General features: G+C 42.9%; 1 protein-coding gene across 2 annotated transcripts in view; it reads right to left on the minus strand.

Annotated features, from left to right (window-relative positions):
* The window catches only part of TRPC4AP (transient receptor potential cation channel subfamily C member 4 associated protein), a 35,299-nt gene that overhangs the window by 6,501 nt on the left and 12,263 nt on the right, over nucleotides 1-16,535 (minus strand). For both annotated transcript variants that reach the window (XM_064729827.1, XM_064729828.1), the window contains exons 4-12: nucleotides 14,842-14,899; nucleotides 13,877-13,932; nucleotides 11,614-11,742; nucleotides 10,328-10,529; nucleotides 8,678-8,866; nucleotides 7,456-7,598; nucleotides 3,348-3,479; nucleotides 2,620-2,678; nucleotides 552-653 (exon numbers count right to left, since the gene is read on the minus strand). In XM_064729827.1, the coding sequence (XP_064585897.1) occupies nucleotides 552-653; nucleotides 2,620-2,678; nucleotides 3,348-3,479; nucleotides 7,456-7,598; nucleotides 8,678-8,866; nucleotides 10,328-10,529; nucleotides 11,614-11,742; nucleotides 13,877-13,932; nucleotides 14,842-14,899 (1,070 nt within the window). The remainder of the gene's footprint in view (nucleotides 1-551; nucleotides 654-2,619; nucleotides 2,679-3,347; nucleotides 3,480-7,455; nucleotides 7,599-8,677; nucleotides 8,867-10,327; nucleotides 10,530-11,613; nucleotides 11,743-13,876; nucleotides 13,933-14,841; nucleotides 14,900-16,535) is intronic.

The following is a 16,535-nucleotide window of genomic DNA, read 5'->3' on the forward strand; positions in this document are numbered from 1 at the left end:
AGATCAAAACAGTCCATCTAACAGATACTCAAATGCAACAGAAGAGATTCTCTAAGTGGTTTAACATGTTAATCTAATTTAGCTTGTTCTGGTTATTAGCTGCTGTTAAAATATTCTCAGCAGACACTTGGATGTGTTCATGCAGCCTGGAAATGGACATTTCTGTGTGCACACACTGCTCCTGAATGCCAGAACTAAGATGTAACAGCAATTAAATTATTTGAGGGATGATTTGAGTTTATTTTCCAGGTCTGTCTGCAATGCCCAACATGAGGACAGCCAGACAAGCACATGCAGCACATCACAGTGAAATCTGAGCCATGAACTCCTTTTTATTAGGGGTTTTAAAGTTGCTTTTGTTTTTAGAACACCTTATTCTGAGCACAAGCCCACCTGAGATTTGCTAATGACCATCAACATCCCACAAGCCTGGAAACCTCCCACTGAAAGGAGTCACTGAACAGACAGAGGTCAAACAGAGCAGCTGATGTCAAACTTACACTGGAAGTGCTTCCCAAACTCTGAAATTGTGACCCTGAGCCCCCCCTCACCTGTCAGTGTTGACCACTGCATCCACTTCAGGGATGTTGGCTTTGTGGGAGATTGCACTCAGCTCATTCAGCTCCTGGCTGTTCAGAAGGAGATATTTGTTCCTAAAGCGAGACAGGGGGGGAGGAGGGGAGAAAAGCAGGATGAATTCAAGAGGCAAAAATGCAATTTCATGAAAAGCAGAGGCACAGGACTACAAGGGCAAGCTGCTTTATCCTGGCTGCTCTTCACAGCATTCCTGCTCTGCTCCCTGCACCAGGCCAGCCAGGAAAACTTCCTCCAAAATTCACCAAATGCCACTTCCAACACTGCCCAGCTTTCAGATGATGGTTCTTTGCTGACTTTTGGGATCTTATGGTTTGTAAATATTTTCTTTTGGACAATGCTAATTTTATAAATCTAAGCAACATTTTGCTGAATTTCAGACCAAAATTAGTATGAAACAGCAAACTCTTTCACAATTTCCTGAAGTTCTTCTCCACCCTATAGTGACTGCTCTTTTTAAGTAATAAATCTCTTTCTAAGTAAGAAAGCAGAAACTGCAAAAAAGGACTCAATCATCCTGGTATTTTGTTATCTGAACAAACTTTACCCTGGAAATATTTAAAAACATCATGAAAAGTAAAGATCCAAATAAAAATAGATATAAAACCCAGGAATGTACATATATTCTTTATCAAATACTGAACTTTTCATAATGAAAATAAATTATTTTGTCTGTAAAGAATAAATCTGCCAGAGCAGAAATGTAGTCCAGGGGCCCCCTTTGCCCACAGTGTGCTCCCTGAGAGTCTTTCTGCTTTCCAAGTGTTCAAAATCAGACAGCAAAGATTCTTTTTAGGAAAGCTCAGGGGGCAGAGGATGCAGTGATGAGTGTGAGGCTCCCTCTTGTTTCTAACATTCTCCTCAGGTTAGTGCTCACTGAAGTTCTTGTGTAAAGCTGCCTTTGATGTGGACTGAACAGTTTCTGCAATGAGAACAGAACCCTTCTCTCCCTGCAATAAACAGCTCTGCAAGTCTGGTTTGGACACAATTTCACTGAATGAACACCAGCACACAAGCACTTTGCTCTCATCTTGTCCTCAGTTAACTCAGCTTATCTGTGATTTCATAGAAAGTTCATGTAATTATTTAAACCCTCAACAGATTCCACACATTCCACTTGCTCCAATGCTACAGGTGGGAGCTGTTTGCTGCTCAAACAAACCTGAGATCTCTGTAGCAGCCATTTAAGTAGTAACATCACCTGTAGAGATTTTACTGGAATACCTGGAGTGATTCCCAGGCAAACAATGTCTTGCATGAAGGATTTACAACAGGTCAGCATTCCCTCCCTCCCTATGTCCAGCAGCTCTGCATTCTCAAAGCTAATATCCCACAATCAAAAAGGCTGATGTTTGAAATCTATCCAACAGGACTAAAATCCTGCAGAAAAAAATCAGCCTGGCTGTAGGAATGAGCAGCACCTCAAGTACAACATGGCTCTAACACAGGAGTTTGTAAAGAAGGGACACCATCTTTCAGGACTGATGGAATGCAGGATGCAATTCTACAAGTCTCAAACACCTCTGTACCAGCAGCAAAGCATTAAATATTAAATATTAAATAACCCCAAGCAAACTGCACCACCCCTCCAATTATTCCAGCACACCCAAGTTTTCCAAAGGATTTATTCTGAAGGCAAACAGGAGATTTCTTTGTATTTCCCTGGCTCACTGTCAGCTCTCAGTAAAAGGCAAAAAAGAAGAAAGCTGCCTCCTTATTCCTTCAGCCAGAAAGTGTTAACTCATCCTGTACATGTTGCAGCTCATCTCAACACAAGACAAAATGAGCTGGGTTTAAGCCACAGATTATGTGTTTAATATGGTTAAACTCATATTCAGACACATTCAGACATGCCCACCACAGAGCAAATTCTTAGGCTGTTACAGCAAGAGCTGAAAGGAACACAAAGTTTAGGGACAACACAACATTCCCTTCACACGGAGCCTGCCCTGTGCCCAGGACACCTGGAACCACAACCAGGCAAACAGCACCAAGCCACAACCCACCACAGCTTCTCATACTCACTCATGGTGGTCACTGAAGCTCTGAAGAAGCCTCAAGAATTGTATCTTTAAAGTAATGTCCTAAAAGGAGACAAGAAAAGAGAAAAAAACAGCATTTCTTTAGTATTTTTGGCTGTCATTAGTTACCAAGCAGGCATGAAACAGCTGAATGGAAAATCTTTCCAAATCAACCCCCTTTGGACAGCAGAGCAAGTGACTTGCACAAATGGAGAGGCTGCACTTCCCAAAATAGAAGTGGAGATTGCCTCCAAGTCTATGCACATAACAGGTAATAAATTCCTTCTCACTGCAAAGGCAAAAAAGCTTAGAATTGTACTGATCAATTCAGAATGTCTAGGTTTGGAAAGAAAAAAAAACTATAGAGTCCAACACAACTCCCTAAACCTGACTGTGGCACAATTTGTACTCTGTGCCTCTCCTAGGTATCATTTCTTTGAATTTTGGTTGTCTTCTACCTCTGGCCTCCAGGGTCCAGAAATTTACTCCTTTCTCAGTTCTCAAAATGAACATGTTCCTTCCAATGAACAAACAAACCAGGAGAGAGGGGAGAGGCTAAACTGGCCCTGCTCCATTGCTAACATGAGCCAAGGATAAACTTCAATGAAATCAATAATCCCCCAAAATCTGAGTGATGCAGCATCTCACTGATGATACAAACACCCAGATGCTCAGCACAGCTCCTCAGAATTGTGTGCCAGGATGAAAACCCAGAACTGCAGAGTTGCTCACCGGGCTGCAATCACAGTTCTGGTTGTGTCCGTGCAGAACCAGGGCTGAGGCCGAGTGCTTCCTCCAGATGAGTTTGTCAAACAGGTTATTGAGGCCAGGAATGAGTCTGAACTCTGCTATCATCTTATGAACCTGGGGAACAAGAGAGGTACAAACACATCTGCTCCAGCCTAAACACAGATTTAATGCAGTGTGCAAACAGATGGGCACAGTGATGTCATCCTCTGACAAAAGGATGTGAATTCTTGTCTCAAACAGCAAATGTTTGTGTTAACCACAGTGCAGCAGTTTCCATTTGTGGATGTGGATAGAAAACAGGTTTAAACCAAGCATTTATTTTGGGATAAAGCTCTTCACCAGCACTTCAGTTAACCACTGTGTCTCTGGAAGCAGCTTTGGGCATCAGGAACATCACTTCCAGCACACTGAAAATGCATTTTACACCAAACAGCTGAGCTGGGGATATTCTGCAGCCACTCAATCCCCTGAGTGTCCTTTCCCTTTGCAGACACACAGCTGCTGCTCAGGCAGGCCTCTGAGGGCAAAAACCCCATCAAAATTGGTTTTGTTCATCAAAACACCTAAGCAGAGTCCAGCAGTAACACAACCACACCACACTGCTCCTTCAGGTTAAAGAGAAGCTGAACTTTAGAGAAAAAAAATGTCAAATTGCTCATTTATCAGTCTGCCTGGTACATATCTTTAATTCATATTAAAAAAGCTAATAATTTTGGTGTGAACAGCTGGTTAATAACTGCAGTCCAAGCTGGGATATTTTCTGATGTAAGGAATTTAGAAGATGAGGAGTAAGGGAAAGTGGGATTCTTATTAGATGTAGACCTAGTACAACCATTATTCCTTGTGATATGGTTTCAAATGAAAACCACATGACTGGAACGTACAACATTCTGCAAAAAATAAGTAGCAAAGTAATGGACATGTTCCTTAAAACTAACAAACAAAATCACTTAAAAACACCCCAGCTTGTCTCAAGATCCAGAACTGTAAGCAGCATCATTTAATGCAGATCAATCTTTGTTTTATTTACTCAAACACCTAAATGAATAAAAATATCTGAAGCTGATGCTGTTTTACAGGTTTTAGCTCTAGTTTGCAGCACAGCTGATGGCTTTTTGCACTCCTCTTGGCTGTCCCACCTTGATGGAAATCAGAAATTAATGCTGGACACCACAAATACACACCTGAGGAGCATCCAGCTCCTTCCCACCCACCCACCCTGCCCTGACAGACTGCTGAGCTTGGAGTCCTCTGGTGCTCCTTTATTTTGAAACACTCTTGGACAGGAATCCCTGAGAACAAAGTGCTGCCTGTGGTGCCCCTGTCCCGTCATGGCACAGGCACAGCAGGAGGGAGCCAAGAAGGAGCCTGAGCTGCCTGCAAGAGCCTCAGCCCTCACTAAAGGAGCAGCTCTCTACACTCAGTGTTAACTCCTCAATCTGCTCCTCTCCAAATGACTCAGATCTCAAATCTGTGCAGTTCAGTTTGCTCTGAATGCTCACCTGACCAAGCTCCTCAGTCACATCTCTGCCTCTGCACCACTCCCTCCCAGAGCCCAAACTCATTACAATTACTCTGCCTGAGGATGCCAAGACAATCCCTGCTCTATGTTCAACTTTCAAGCTACTTTGGCTTTTTCCTGCTGCCATCCACCTTCACAGGAATTGCTCTTTTCTTTCTCAACACTAAAACTGTCTCTGTGTGTGCAGTGTGGCTCCCTACAGCAGGAGCAAGGAAATCATCTGATGGCTCTTCAACACAACACAGACATGCAGGACAGCCTAGAAAAATACATTAGGAGAGTAATTTAGGGTGTGACCATAATGAGAAGGCAGCAAAGGCCCAGATCTGCAGAGAAACACCTCTTATTCCCAAGGTGAGATCATCCCCAACATGGCAACAGGAGGAGTTAAGTCACTGCTACCAGAGTTATCAATTTATGCAAATTAGCCAGCAATTAAGTTTAAATCAAGCATTCAGAGATTCATTTGGGGACAGGCTGAGTTTGGGAGGCTGCACCTTGCCAGACCATTATGTCAATTATTACAGCAGACTGAAGCAGGTTTGTGATGCCCTTAATAAATTCTATCAAAAATGAATCCAATCTAAAACCAGCAAGTCCTCTGGCTGCTCAGACTGGTACCACAAATCCTGTGCTTTTATTCCTTCCCAGAAAAGAGACCAAAAAGCAGCTGAGATGCTTGTCTGAGGGTGCTGCTGCACACTCTGTGCCTGCATTCCAGAGCTTCCCATGGAGAACAGCTCAGCTCCAGTGCCTGGCTCTCAGGAAGGGCAGGGGATTCACACAAATTCACACAAAAAGATCTGCCACACAAATGTTATGCAGATTGAGGAATGAAGGATGTAGCATGTGTTTTAAAGGCAGAGGATTTCACAAATCAAAACAAAACAAACACAAAACAAAGGACAACCTCCCCCCAACCAACTCCCCCAAAAACAAACAAACAAAAAACAAACCAAAACCCTAAAACAAACAAACAAAAAACCCTGACTCTGGATAAGAAGTGTTTGGGAATGCAGTAACTCAAATTCTTCAAGATTTGAATTCAACTCCAGTCCAGAATCAGTCCTGGGAAGAAGTGAACTGCAGGCCACCTTTATCCTTGCTTTCCCCATCTGCATGGGGGCAGAAATAGCAGATGAAGGATAAGAGTTGTGTTCCCAGGAAATTAAAACATAAATTCATCTTCAAAGCTAGCTGCTTCAGCAGCAGATTTTTTTGCCTTGTCACATTTGACAGGAACACACCACAAGTGACCTAGGGGGAGAAAGAATCCTGCACATTCAGCTGCAGCAGGATGAGTGCAGGCTGCAAGCAGTTTCTGCAGAATCTATAAACCTGCATTCTTGTGGGGAGCTCAGGCAGGGATGAATTGGATGAATTATCTGCCTTGATACAATGGAAAAGAAAAAGTCCTTCTAAAGGATCCATGTTCTGCTAGTTTCAGTTATGTTTTGGGCTTTGTTTACATTTTATTTCATGCCTAACAGGAACAGCACTTCTAAAAGAATGACAACATGATTAGGAGTTGTTTATGGTTTCTGCAAGAATTACTGGTTCCCTCTGCTTCCTCTTATGCAGAATCTGCTGCTTTTAATGCCAAGTGTCTGCTTAGAGTCACAAAATGCCAGGATGGCTGGGGATGGAAGGGATGTTAAAGCCCTGCCATGGGCAGGGACACTTTCCAGCAGACCAGGCTGCTCCAAGCCCCAGCCTTGAACACTTCCAGGGATGGGAGGTCCTCAAGCTCTGCTGCAGGTTTGGAGGGAACAGGTGAGTTATGTTTGGGACCTGTATTCAGATTAAGAGATTCAGGAGATTGCCCTGAGGGGTGTTTGTGACTGATACCCTGGGAGGTTACTGCCACAGAACAAAATAATCCAGATAAATGTACCCACAACAGCCTCTCCTGCCTAACACAACAGCCTTTCCTGTGGCCCTCCCAGTGTCCAGGACATCTGAATGCCCTTGCTATGCCAAGCTCTGCTGAGCTGAGCAGACTGCCAGTGCTGGAAACCTGTCAAAACCTCACCAAGGATTGCTTTGCTTTTCCCTTCACAACCTGCTTTTGACCTAGTTAAATCAAACCACAGCCAAGCTGCAGTGACTGGTTCTTCATAAGCCTGTGTGAGGCAGGGATTTTATTTTTTTTTTTCATTTTAAAAGGAAGAAAGGCAAAGGAACAGATGAGTGGGATTTGCAGGCAGTGACCAGTGCAGACAGCACTGAAGTGCTGGGAGCTGAACACTTTGCCAAGTCAGGGCAATATGCTGCAAAAATCATCCAGAGTATTTCCAAAAGTGAAAGCAGCCAAAGAAGGGTAAAGCCTGAAGGGGCTCCATCCAAAGTGGGCACCAGGAGGGGGGAGAACTCCTGACATCATCCAGGTACCCACACACTTGCTGCATCCTCCTGCATCCCTCCTGCACCAGAGCAGGGTGTGAGCAGCCCTGCCCCAGCTTGGTACCTTGAGCTTTGCCCTGGCATTTCTGTGCCCATGCCCTCACTCATGAGCACTCAGGTTTAAAGAGACACCAAGTGTGAGTGTGGGCATCCACTGGGGCTCACCTGATTCCTCTGCCTGCCCATGAGCAGCACACAGAGAACATACAGCACCTCCAGCTTGTACATGATCTCGTGCATGATCTTCATGGACTGGGGCAGCTGTGTCCTTGTGGAGGTGTTGGCCAGCCCACTCTCATCTGAAGACTCTGAAAAAGATGGCAAAGATGTGAGACTGAGGCAGCTTCAACAGGAAAGGATTTGTTACAGTTGCTGCTTTTACACTGAACACTGCAGATGCAGGACACAGCTGCTGGAATTTTCTCCTTAACTAAAAATAGTAATGTACAGGAAATAACCAATTTGAATTAAATGCTAGAGAAAAAATATAGCTGAAATTTTAGAGGAGATAAAAACAGATTTTTAAATTCTTTTTTCATAACAGACTAAATGGCAGCATCTCCTTAAAATAAGTAGGCTCACCTAAATGAATTAACAGACTGCTGCACCAGGGCATGGCAGAAAGGTAATAAAAGTAGATGGGAGATTATCAGAAGTACTTACTATTAAATCTATTTTTATTTCATACCTCAGTACCAGTATTCTTAGGCCACAGTTAAATAAATTTCATAACCTTAGAGAGAATTACCCTGCTAAGAGCAGAAACAGGAGTATGAAGTATTTTGAGTTCTACCAGACATACACTGCATTTTTGCCATAAAAAGGGTGAAGAAACAAACCACACACGTGCTCCAAAGCATTTTCCTAAGGTTGCATTAACACTTCCACTGGAACTTTTTTTTTTTTCCAATTAACTTCTTTAATTTAGCTGGAACTACCTTTCCTTTTTAAAGAAGGGGACACTTGTTTTGTATGAAGCATTTGAACCCAAAAACAAAAAAAAACCCAAGCATTGATCACACTATCAAAACTATGAGCCAAAGTTTTAGGGTAAAATGCTGGTGAGGCCACTTACCTCAGGAGGGTTATTTTAATTCCTCCAGAGGAGGTTAGGGCTGAGGATGCACAACCCCTCAGTGTTAGCTAGGCATGCAAAGGGCACACACTGCTGGAGGGTTTTTCCTTTAGCTAATTTTAATTCAGTGAAAAAATCAGTGTTACATGAGAACAAAACAGCAGTCAGACCTAAATGTTGATATGTGAGTCCTCCATGGAAGGAAAGTGGAATCAGGACCAGAAGACAGCAAAAGCAACACCTGGCAAAAACCCTGAGCAAGGTTAAGACATTCATCAGCTGCTGGTGGGTGGAGGGATGCAAGGCAGGTACCTGTGCTGCTCTGCTCTGCCTCTTCATTTGCCACTCTCATCAGTGCATCCAGCACCAGGGCATTGTCCAGCCAGGTGTACCACTCCTCCAGCTCCTGCAGGAAGCTGGAAGTCCCTGTTGTTTCAGACACTTTCCTTGTGGCCAGTTTGCACAACCGCTCGATGAAGCCTGGAATATTCAGAAGTGTGGCTGAAAAAAATAAAGAGAAAGAATTTGATTACAGTGTAAGATCACCAGCACATCTACTTTAGGAATACAGAAGTATATTGTTAAAAAGATCTGAAGATGGAAGAACTCAGCACACTCTTCTGTTATGGATTAGAAAAGAGCAGTAACTCAGTGCTGTTCTCCAGTTTTATCAAGGAACTGATCTGGCTGAAAACTAAGCTGGCAGAAATAAAGCAGCAGCCTTGGGAAGGGGCAGCTCCACCTCACCTTTCCTCCTTCATTTTCCCTCCTGTGTTGTTAGTCTGTAGTGACTGAACTGGCTCCCTGCAGCAGCAGGGAGGAAATCTGACAGCTTCTCAAGTAAAAAGTTCCTGAATTAGCTCCTCATGGAGCAAAATAGGTGAGAACACAGCACAGCAGCCCCAGGTGTGAGGGTTTTAACTGTGGAGCTGCACCCTCAGAAAGAGCAGTGGAAAGACAGGAGTCACTGCTCTGCAAATGTTTGGGGAGGTGCAGTTTGCCTTCAAGAATAATTTAATGACAGGACCTGTTTATTAAAGATACATGGTTAAAGCTTCACTTCCCACTTGCAGGGGCAAGGAGAAAAGGACAAAGATTTTGCCATGAACATTACATGAAAGAGCTGCATCTCTGAAAGAATAAGCTCCCTGATAAAGTTTTAAAAATAGAATATACTGTACAGCCTTTGAATCAGTCTCTGATTGTGCCCATAAAAAAAGATCAGCTAAACATTTGCTTGGCATGGGCCTATGCAAATATCTGCCTCAGAAGCCCAAAAGCTTTTCAGCACAGCAAGAGCTGAAAACAGCACATTCTACATCTGATGATACTTTATCTTTTTCAATTCCTACTCATCCTTCCAGGCAAGCCTTCTGCACCTGAGAAGTACTCAGCACAACAAGGAAAGCTGCACTGTGCCCACAGTTAAGGCTGAGATCAGCCCCACAGATTTCCAAGGCTGGTTTGCCAACACTGAGGAACATAACTAATATTAAACACACTTCTCTTTTTGATAAAGACAAGACATCCTGTTCAGGACAATATCAGATAAAATCAGGGAAGGAACTGCTCCAACAGCAACCACACTGCAGGCAGCTTTACTTCAGGAATTCCTATTTTATGGAGGGCACAGAATTATTGAGAGCTGCTAATGGGAAGTCCATGGATGTGGCTAAGGCATAGAAAACAAATCCAATTCTTTTAAGCCACTCAGAGAATGCTGAAATGACAGAAATGAACCCACCTAATTAGCAGCACCACATGAAACCAAATGCTACACAGTTTCACTAACAGGAAACATTATTTTCAGGAAACAGTCTGAGGGGAGTGAATCAAGAAAAATGCTTTGTAAGACACAACACTTCCAGTATCTTTCAAAAACATAACACTGTGTGACACTGAGAAGAGGAAAACTTTATACATTGCTGAGATTATTTTGATTTGTTACAGCACAACAATTACCTTGATTAATTTCAGCTCGGGAAGGGCCCAAGTTTTTTTTCTGCTGGGCATTTTTGGCCAGAAGAGTGTGCTTGTCATCACTGCCCGTGTCCAGCTCCGAGATGGTGACAGCCAGGATCCTGCAGAAGTTGGCCAGCTGCTGCTGGTCAAAGCTGGACACCAGGCTGGCCAGGTTGGGAATATCATCCAGCTGGATCATTTCCTGGGGAGGCAACAGCAGCTCAGTCACAAGGGATGGTCAGTGAGAGAACACAGGCAGATCCTCCCTGGGGAGCTCTCTGGGCTATTCCAGTGTAGCAAAGGAGAAGCAGCTGGGATTTACAACAGCTGTCAGGCTGAGCAATTCCAAAAGTACAGATATTCATATTTTAAATACTATTTTTGTATTTACAAAAAATTGTGGGTGTCTTTTTTTAACTAAAACCCACAAAACCACAACCTGATTTAATACATAAATTATGTTTAGGTACTAGACTTCAATTTTGTTTTTCAATCCTGTCTTTTCTTCAAAACTCACAGGTAAGAACTTCTAAATTATTTCTCAGTCTTTTCATCTTTTTAATAAAAAGATGTTGAAAACAGCTTTCAAAAAAAAATGTTCAGATAAACTGAGCTTGTTTCCTATTTCAGGAAGTACATCAACCTCAATCTTATTTTAAATAATAAAGTATTAGGTTACAGACTCCTGGCCCTCTCCACAAAATGCACACAGACTCCTTCCAATCAAGGTTTTCCCAAGGTTACACCTCGAGTATTTTACTTGCATCACATCAGGGCACTGAGCTGCAATGATGCTGGTAAATAAGTTCAATAACCAGGTTTGTGCAGAAAAGATTTAAGTGCCCTGTGTCCCCAGCCTGCAACTTCTCAGAGAGGTGACAAACACCCAGGAACACACAGGAAACCTCCCAGATGTGAGGAAGACAAGTGAAGGATGTCAAATACAATCAGCAGGCCAGGATGAAAACTGAATTTATATGAGGTTCATTTTCTTTGTCTGTAATATGGGCAAGTCTTTAGTGAGTCAGCCCATGGGGACACAGCTGCCACCATTCTCTGAACTGGGTAAAAGCACTACAAGGATGACACCACAGGAATAGTGTGGCTTCTTTGTGAGAAGTGATTGAAGTTAATTACCACTGTGAACAGGCAGGTTTCAAATAAGCTACAGGAAGTGAGAATGGCAGCTTTGAGGACTATCCTCAGCCACTCTTCAAACAAACAGCTCTCTTTCCTCCACTGGGCTGAAAAGCCACACAAATGATATTAAGAAAGCAGTAACTAACCTTTTTAACTCCCAGGATATCTTCAATGAGCGTTGCAGTTTGTAGGAATGTCTTTTTGTTTGTCATCAGTGTAAACAGGAACAACACAAAGTCGTTTCTCTCTGCCAGCCGCCTTGTGACTCCTTCAGTCTGGAAATGAGCACAGAGAGACCCAGTGAGAGCCCACCCTGAGCAGCCACAGGGCACAGCACAGCCCTAGAGATGATGTGTGCTGAGCCAGCTGCTCCTGAAAGCAGGGAATGTGTTTGTGGGAACCAAAACCATCTCCAGTCCTGCTGTGGAGTCACTGTGGCGCTGGCAACAACGCTGGGATGAGAGAGAGGCTTCACCTCAAGGCAGCTTTTCCTTGTCTGAACCCAAAGGCAGCCCTGCCTGCCTGGGCACACAGCACAGGGGCTGGGCTCTGCTCTGCATACAAACTGTGAGCAGCTCCATGCCATGGTCTGCACACACAGCAGCTCCTAAACCCTCAGTGTGGGAACTCAGCACATCCCTCTGGCAGCCCAGGATGGCCAGGACCCTGCCAGGGGGCTCAGAGACCCTGGCACGGAGCCCAAAACACCTCTGGGTTTGATTATGACCTGTGGAGCAAATTATCAACCTTATATAAGATCAGCAAGCCACAACAGCTTAGGTAGAATAATAGTGAAGTTATCATGGGGTGGAAAAGTAGATTTTGGGGTTTTTGAATGGGGGTTCAGGAGGCAAGATGGAGGGAACTGGGTGTATCCAGCCTTTCTCCTTCTTCTTCTTGCCCTCCATCTTCTGCTGTGATGGTGGCACTCACAGATTGGTTTAGAGTAGAAGCTCACTGTCTAACACAGGTGATAGGTATTGGGAAGTAATTGTAAACTTTGCACAGGTAGTTTTTAGTATAAAGACATAACACTGCCCTGGGGCAAGCAGAGTGCCTGGAGCTGTCCTGCTGGATGCACCTCGGCAGGGCAGGAGAAAGAATCTTATAGATAAGATACAATAAACAACCTTGAGAGCAAGAAATGAAGAGCCCTGACTGCTTCTTCAAGCCATGGGGTGGGAAAAGAGACTTTCCAACTGTTCTTGGGGTCACTCTGACCAGCTAGAGATCCCAACACCTCAGCACTGCTGTCTGAGCAACCCAGATCGAGCACTGGCCTAAAAGTAGGGGGTGATGAACCCCAAAGTCAGACTGAGGCATGGAAACTCAAGTTTAAGAGTTTAAGGCTGCCTTTCATGCTCTGAGCTCTGCTGAGAGCACAGCCAGGCTTTCCTGGAGGTCACAGCTGCATCCTCACTGCTTGCAAAGCTGTGGTTTATCCATGAGACACATTCCCAGTGCTCACAGAACCAGAGTGGCAAAGATAATTCTCCAGTATTTACAGATTAGCATAAAACCAGCTAATATTGCTCACAGACCATTTCTGTGATCCTGGACACTTCTCTTCCAATCCCTGCAGTAATACCAAAGTGAATTAAAACAGAGCAGCTAATCTAGAAATTACACACTTGATTTTTAGCTTATCATGCTATTCTCAGTTTGCAAAAGTTGCATTACCTGCAGTTAAAAAAATAACTCATCCAAGCCAAGGAAAAAAGTGCTCCCTCTCTTCCCTGTCCCATGTGTACACAGATCCTTATCAGTGAGACATGATCCAGTAAGACTCAAACTCTGGAGATTAGACTGATGGTTTTGGAAGAGCTCCAAGCCACCAACTGGCTCTTTTTAAAATTTTTGTTAAATAATGTTCCCTAGGTTCTGCCATAATGAAGTGTGTGATGAAGTAAATAATCCTGAGGATGTTCCCTGCATGCATAATCTGAGGCCTTTGCTTTTAGCTTCAGGATTTTAATGACAAGGTATTTGCAGAGGCCTTTAACCCAGCACCTTCCTTTGCACTGATCTGGACTGGACTGAACTAAAATCCAGCACATGGAATTGCAGGATCAAATTCAAAACCCTTTGGCAGCCCCAATTCTGAACAAGACCAGCTGTGGCTGGGCTTAACAGGAATCCATTCTCAGCTTCAGATTTTAAACTGCAACATTAACAAAGGCTGGCACAGCTTTCCTATGGAAACAGAGACAGAAAGATCCAAACAAGGGAACTTAAACTTGACAATGCAGGTCAGAAAATAAATTATTTGAGCAACACAACAGATGCTGTATTTAACTGAAGGAATTTTTATGCAAAGCTTCAGAGCAAGTTTAAATTACACTTAAAAGAGTCTGTTTATTATCTTATCAAGCAGCACATGTAAAAAGCGACCAGAAGAGCTGTACTTACACAAATGCAGGTGTTGTACAGTATGCTTAAACAGTCCTTGATGAGGTCATCACTTACTGCAAGGAGAGAGCATCAGTCAGCAGCCATTCCCTGCCAAGGAACACCCCTGGCATGGGAGGGACATGGAGAGCTGTGGGATGGCTGACAACTCCAGGCTGCCAGCTCACAGCACACATGCAAATGCTTTATGGCATAGAAGCCAAAAGAAATACTCTGTTTCACATGTTAAATTATTGTTGTATGGGGAAAAAAAAATGTCAGCTCATGCAGTTTTCTCCACTGGAAACTCATGCTTGTTTTCTCAGCACCTGGACTTCATAGAAAACTTCCAATCTGCTTTGCCACAGCATTTTAATATTTAAAACATGTTTTCAGTACAGACCTAAATTGCCTAAAGCTCCAGTTGAAGTCACTTCACCTTTGAAGTTCCCTGGCTGGCAGGCACAGGGTGCACCATGACATTCCCTTCCCTCAGCAGGGAAGCAGCAGAATCTCAAACAGGGGAAATAAAAACACTGCAGCCAAGCTGCTCCAGCAGGAAAGTTGAGCTGAACTCACTGCAGCCCCTGTCCTTACAGCAATGTGGAAATGAGCAGCCATGTAACAAAAAGCATGCTGTTCTCCTGAGCTACTCATCTTACAATCTCTGCAGCTCCCATGACATAAACAATGTTTTGTGGTTTGTTATTAATCATTTTTCACTGTAGCTGTAGCCACAGGAACAAGAAGAGTTTCCAGTGATTGCAGATTTAGTGCTTTGAGTCAAGTTGTGCCACAAACAGGTGACTCTCCCAAATCCCAGCACGAATCAGTTCCAGGGAGAACAAAGAAACAGTGATTCATTCCTAAATGAATCAACAGGAAATTGCTGGGATGGAAAGGGAATAACAGAAAAATAGAACAATTTTTGTCTGAAGCAGAACCATCAGGCAAAACTGGGGAAAAGAAAGAGATAAACTACTTACTTTTCTGCTTCTTTTTCTGTGTAATAAGAGTTGGTCTCATGAGAATTTCTACTAAAAGCTGTAAAAATAAGACAAAGAATTAAGGGAATGATTACTGAGATACAAATAACCAATTAATTTGCCAATGTCAAACTCAAACCTGTTTCTGCTGAAGCCACAGAGATGAATAATGAAGGCTCTACAATCAAACCCCCACTGGTGTCAAAATCATATTGACAAATTATAGTTGCATTTACCCTGAAGAAACAGTAAGAGTTGTACAAAATAATCCCCCACTGGGAAGTTTTAAAGAACTTGAGCTTGCAAGGAATGTAATTTCAGATGCCTCCAGATAACATCAAGGATGGTGATCACACATCTCTTAAAATAAGGAATCTGTAGCAATAATCTGCAAAGAGATGCAAATTTTGCAAAGTCACTAAATCTTGCTGGGCTTCAAAAACATTTCAGGTCCAGACAGAATTTAGCAGCTCCAGATTTAATCTCAGCTCCAAAAAGCCACTGCTTGTGTATAGGATGCTATATGTATATTTACATTTATATTTCTATTTAAGGAATATAACAATCAGCTTTCCAAGACCAGGACTGTGGTTCTGACTGATGTAGAACTGATCTTTAGTTGCTCTAGTCTGTACCACTGGTTTGGCTTCAAACATTTAAAAAACCAGCACTTTATTTAAAAATGAAAGTTGGCAAACAGAAGGAACTGATGACTTCTGCAAGAACTACTGCAAATGCTGCTGGTTCTAAAATTCAGTTTAAAATTGTTGACAGCAATGCAGCCATCACCCAGTAATAAATATCAGTGCCAACTCACAAGATATTTAAGAGTTTATAATATCTATTTGTTCCATCTTCTTTTAATGAACTATTGATCCATACAGAGGAAACCACCTTGACATCACTGGAGGTTACATTAAAAGCACTAACAAATAAATAAATAGGCAGCTTTTAAGAGGAATATACATTTTTAGCAATATTTGTAGTAGTAGCTGTAGCATTAATAGGGTAGAGAAAAATGACTGCAGTAATACAGATCTCATATTAATTGTTTGTGTTTTAGGAGAATGCATATCTCAAAGTTGGGGGTTTATGCTTTAATTCTTGGGGTTTCTGCCTCTCATCAGAGACAGAAGGAGCAGAAAGGGAATTATGAAATCATGTTTCTTGGGATGGGGTTACATTCAGGTATAAAATCCATGAGGTTTGTGTATTTGCACCCTCAGGTGTTTATTTTACATGGATCCATATAAAGGGAGGAGCCACCGAGCTGGTTTTGTTCTTCCTCAATGTAAAGGCTGTCAGAATCCAAAAATATTTTAACTCTCACACACTGTAGCCTAGAGAGTACACAGCAAACTGAGTGCCCTTCAAAGTTACTCATGTTCCACAGCTCAAAATATTGCAACATCAATCAGCACATGGCACACACAGCACCAGCAGATCAAACTTCTTCCCTTTCAGATCCCAGAGCAGGATTTTTGAAAACACACAGCACTGGCTTCCATCACTGCCTTTAATCACATTAAACCCACCTCAATCCAAATCTCTGACCACAGCACCAGGTATGGTGGATTTGATATTTACCATCTCCAGCCCAAGGGGAAAAAAGCAACCAAGCCCCAACCAACCAAACCAAAAACTTGTCCCCAAAACCCACAGATTCTGTGCACTATGTTAAAATCATTTATACA

The sequence above is a fragment of the Zonotrichia leucophrys genome, chromosome 20 (genome assembly GCF_028769735.1).
Source record: "Zonotrichia leucophrys gambelii isolate GWCS_2022_RI chromosome 20, RI_Zleu_2.0, whole genome shotgun sequence".
Classification (NCBI taxonomy): domain Eukaryota; kingdom Metazoa; phylum Chordata; class Aves; order Passeriformes; family Passerellidae; genus Zonotrichia; species Zonotrichia leucophrys.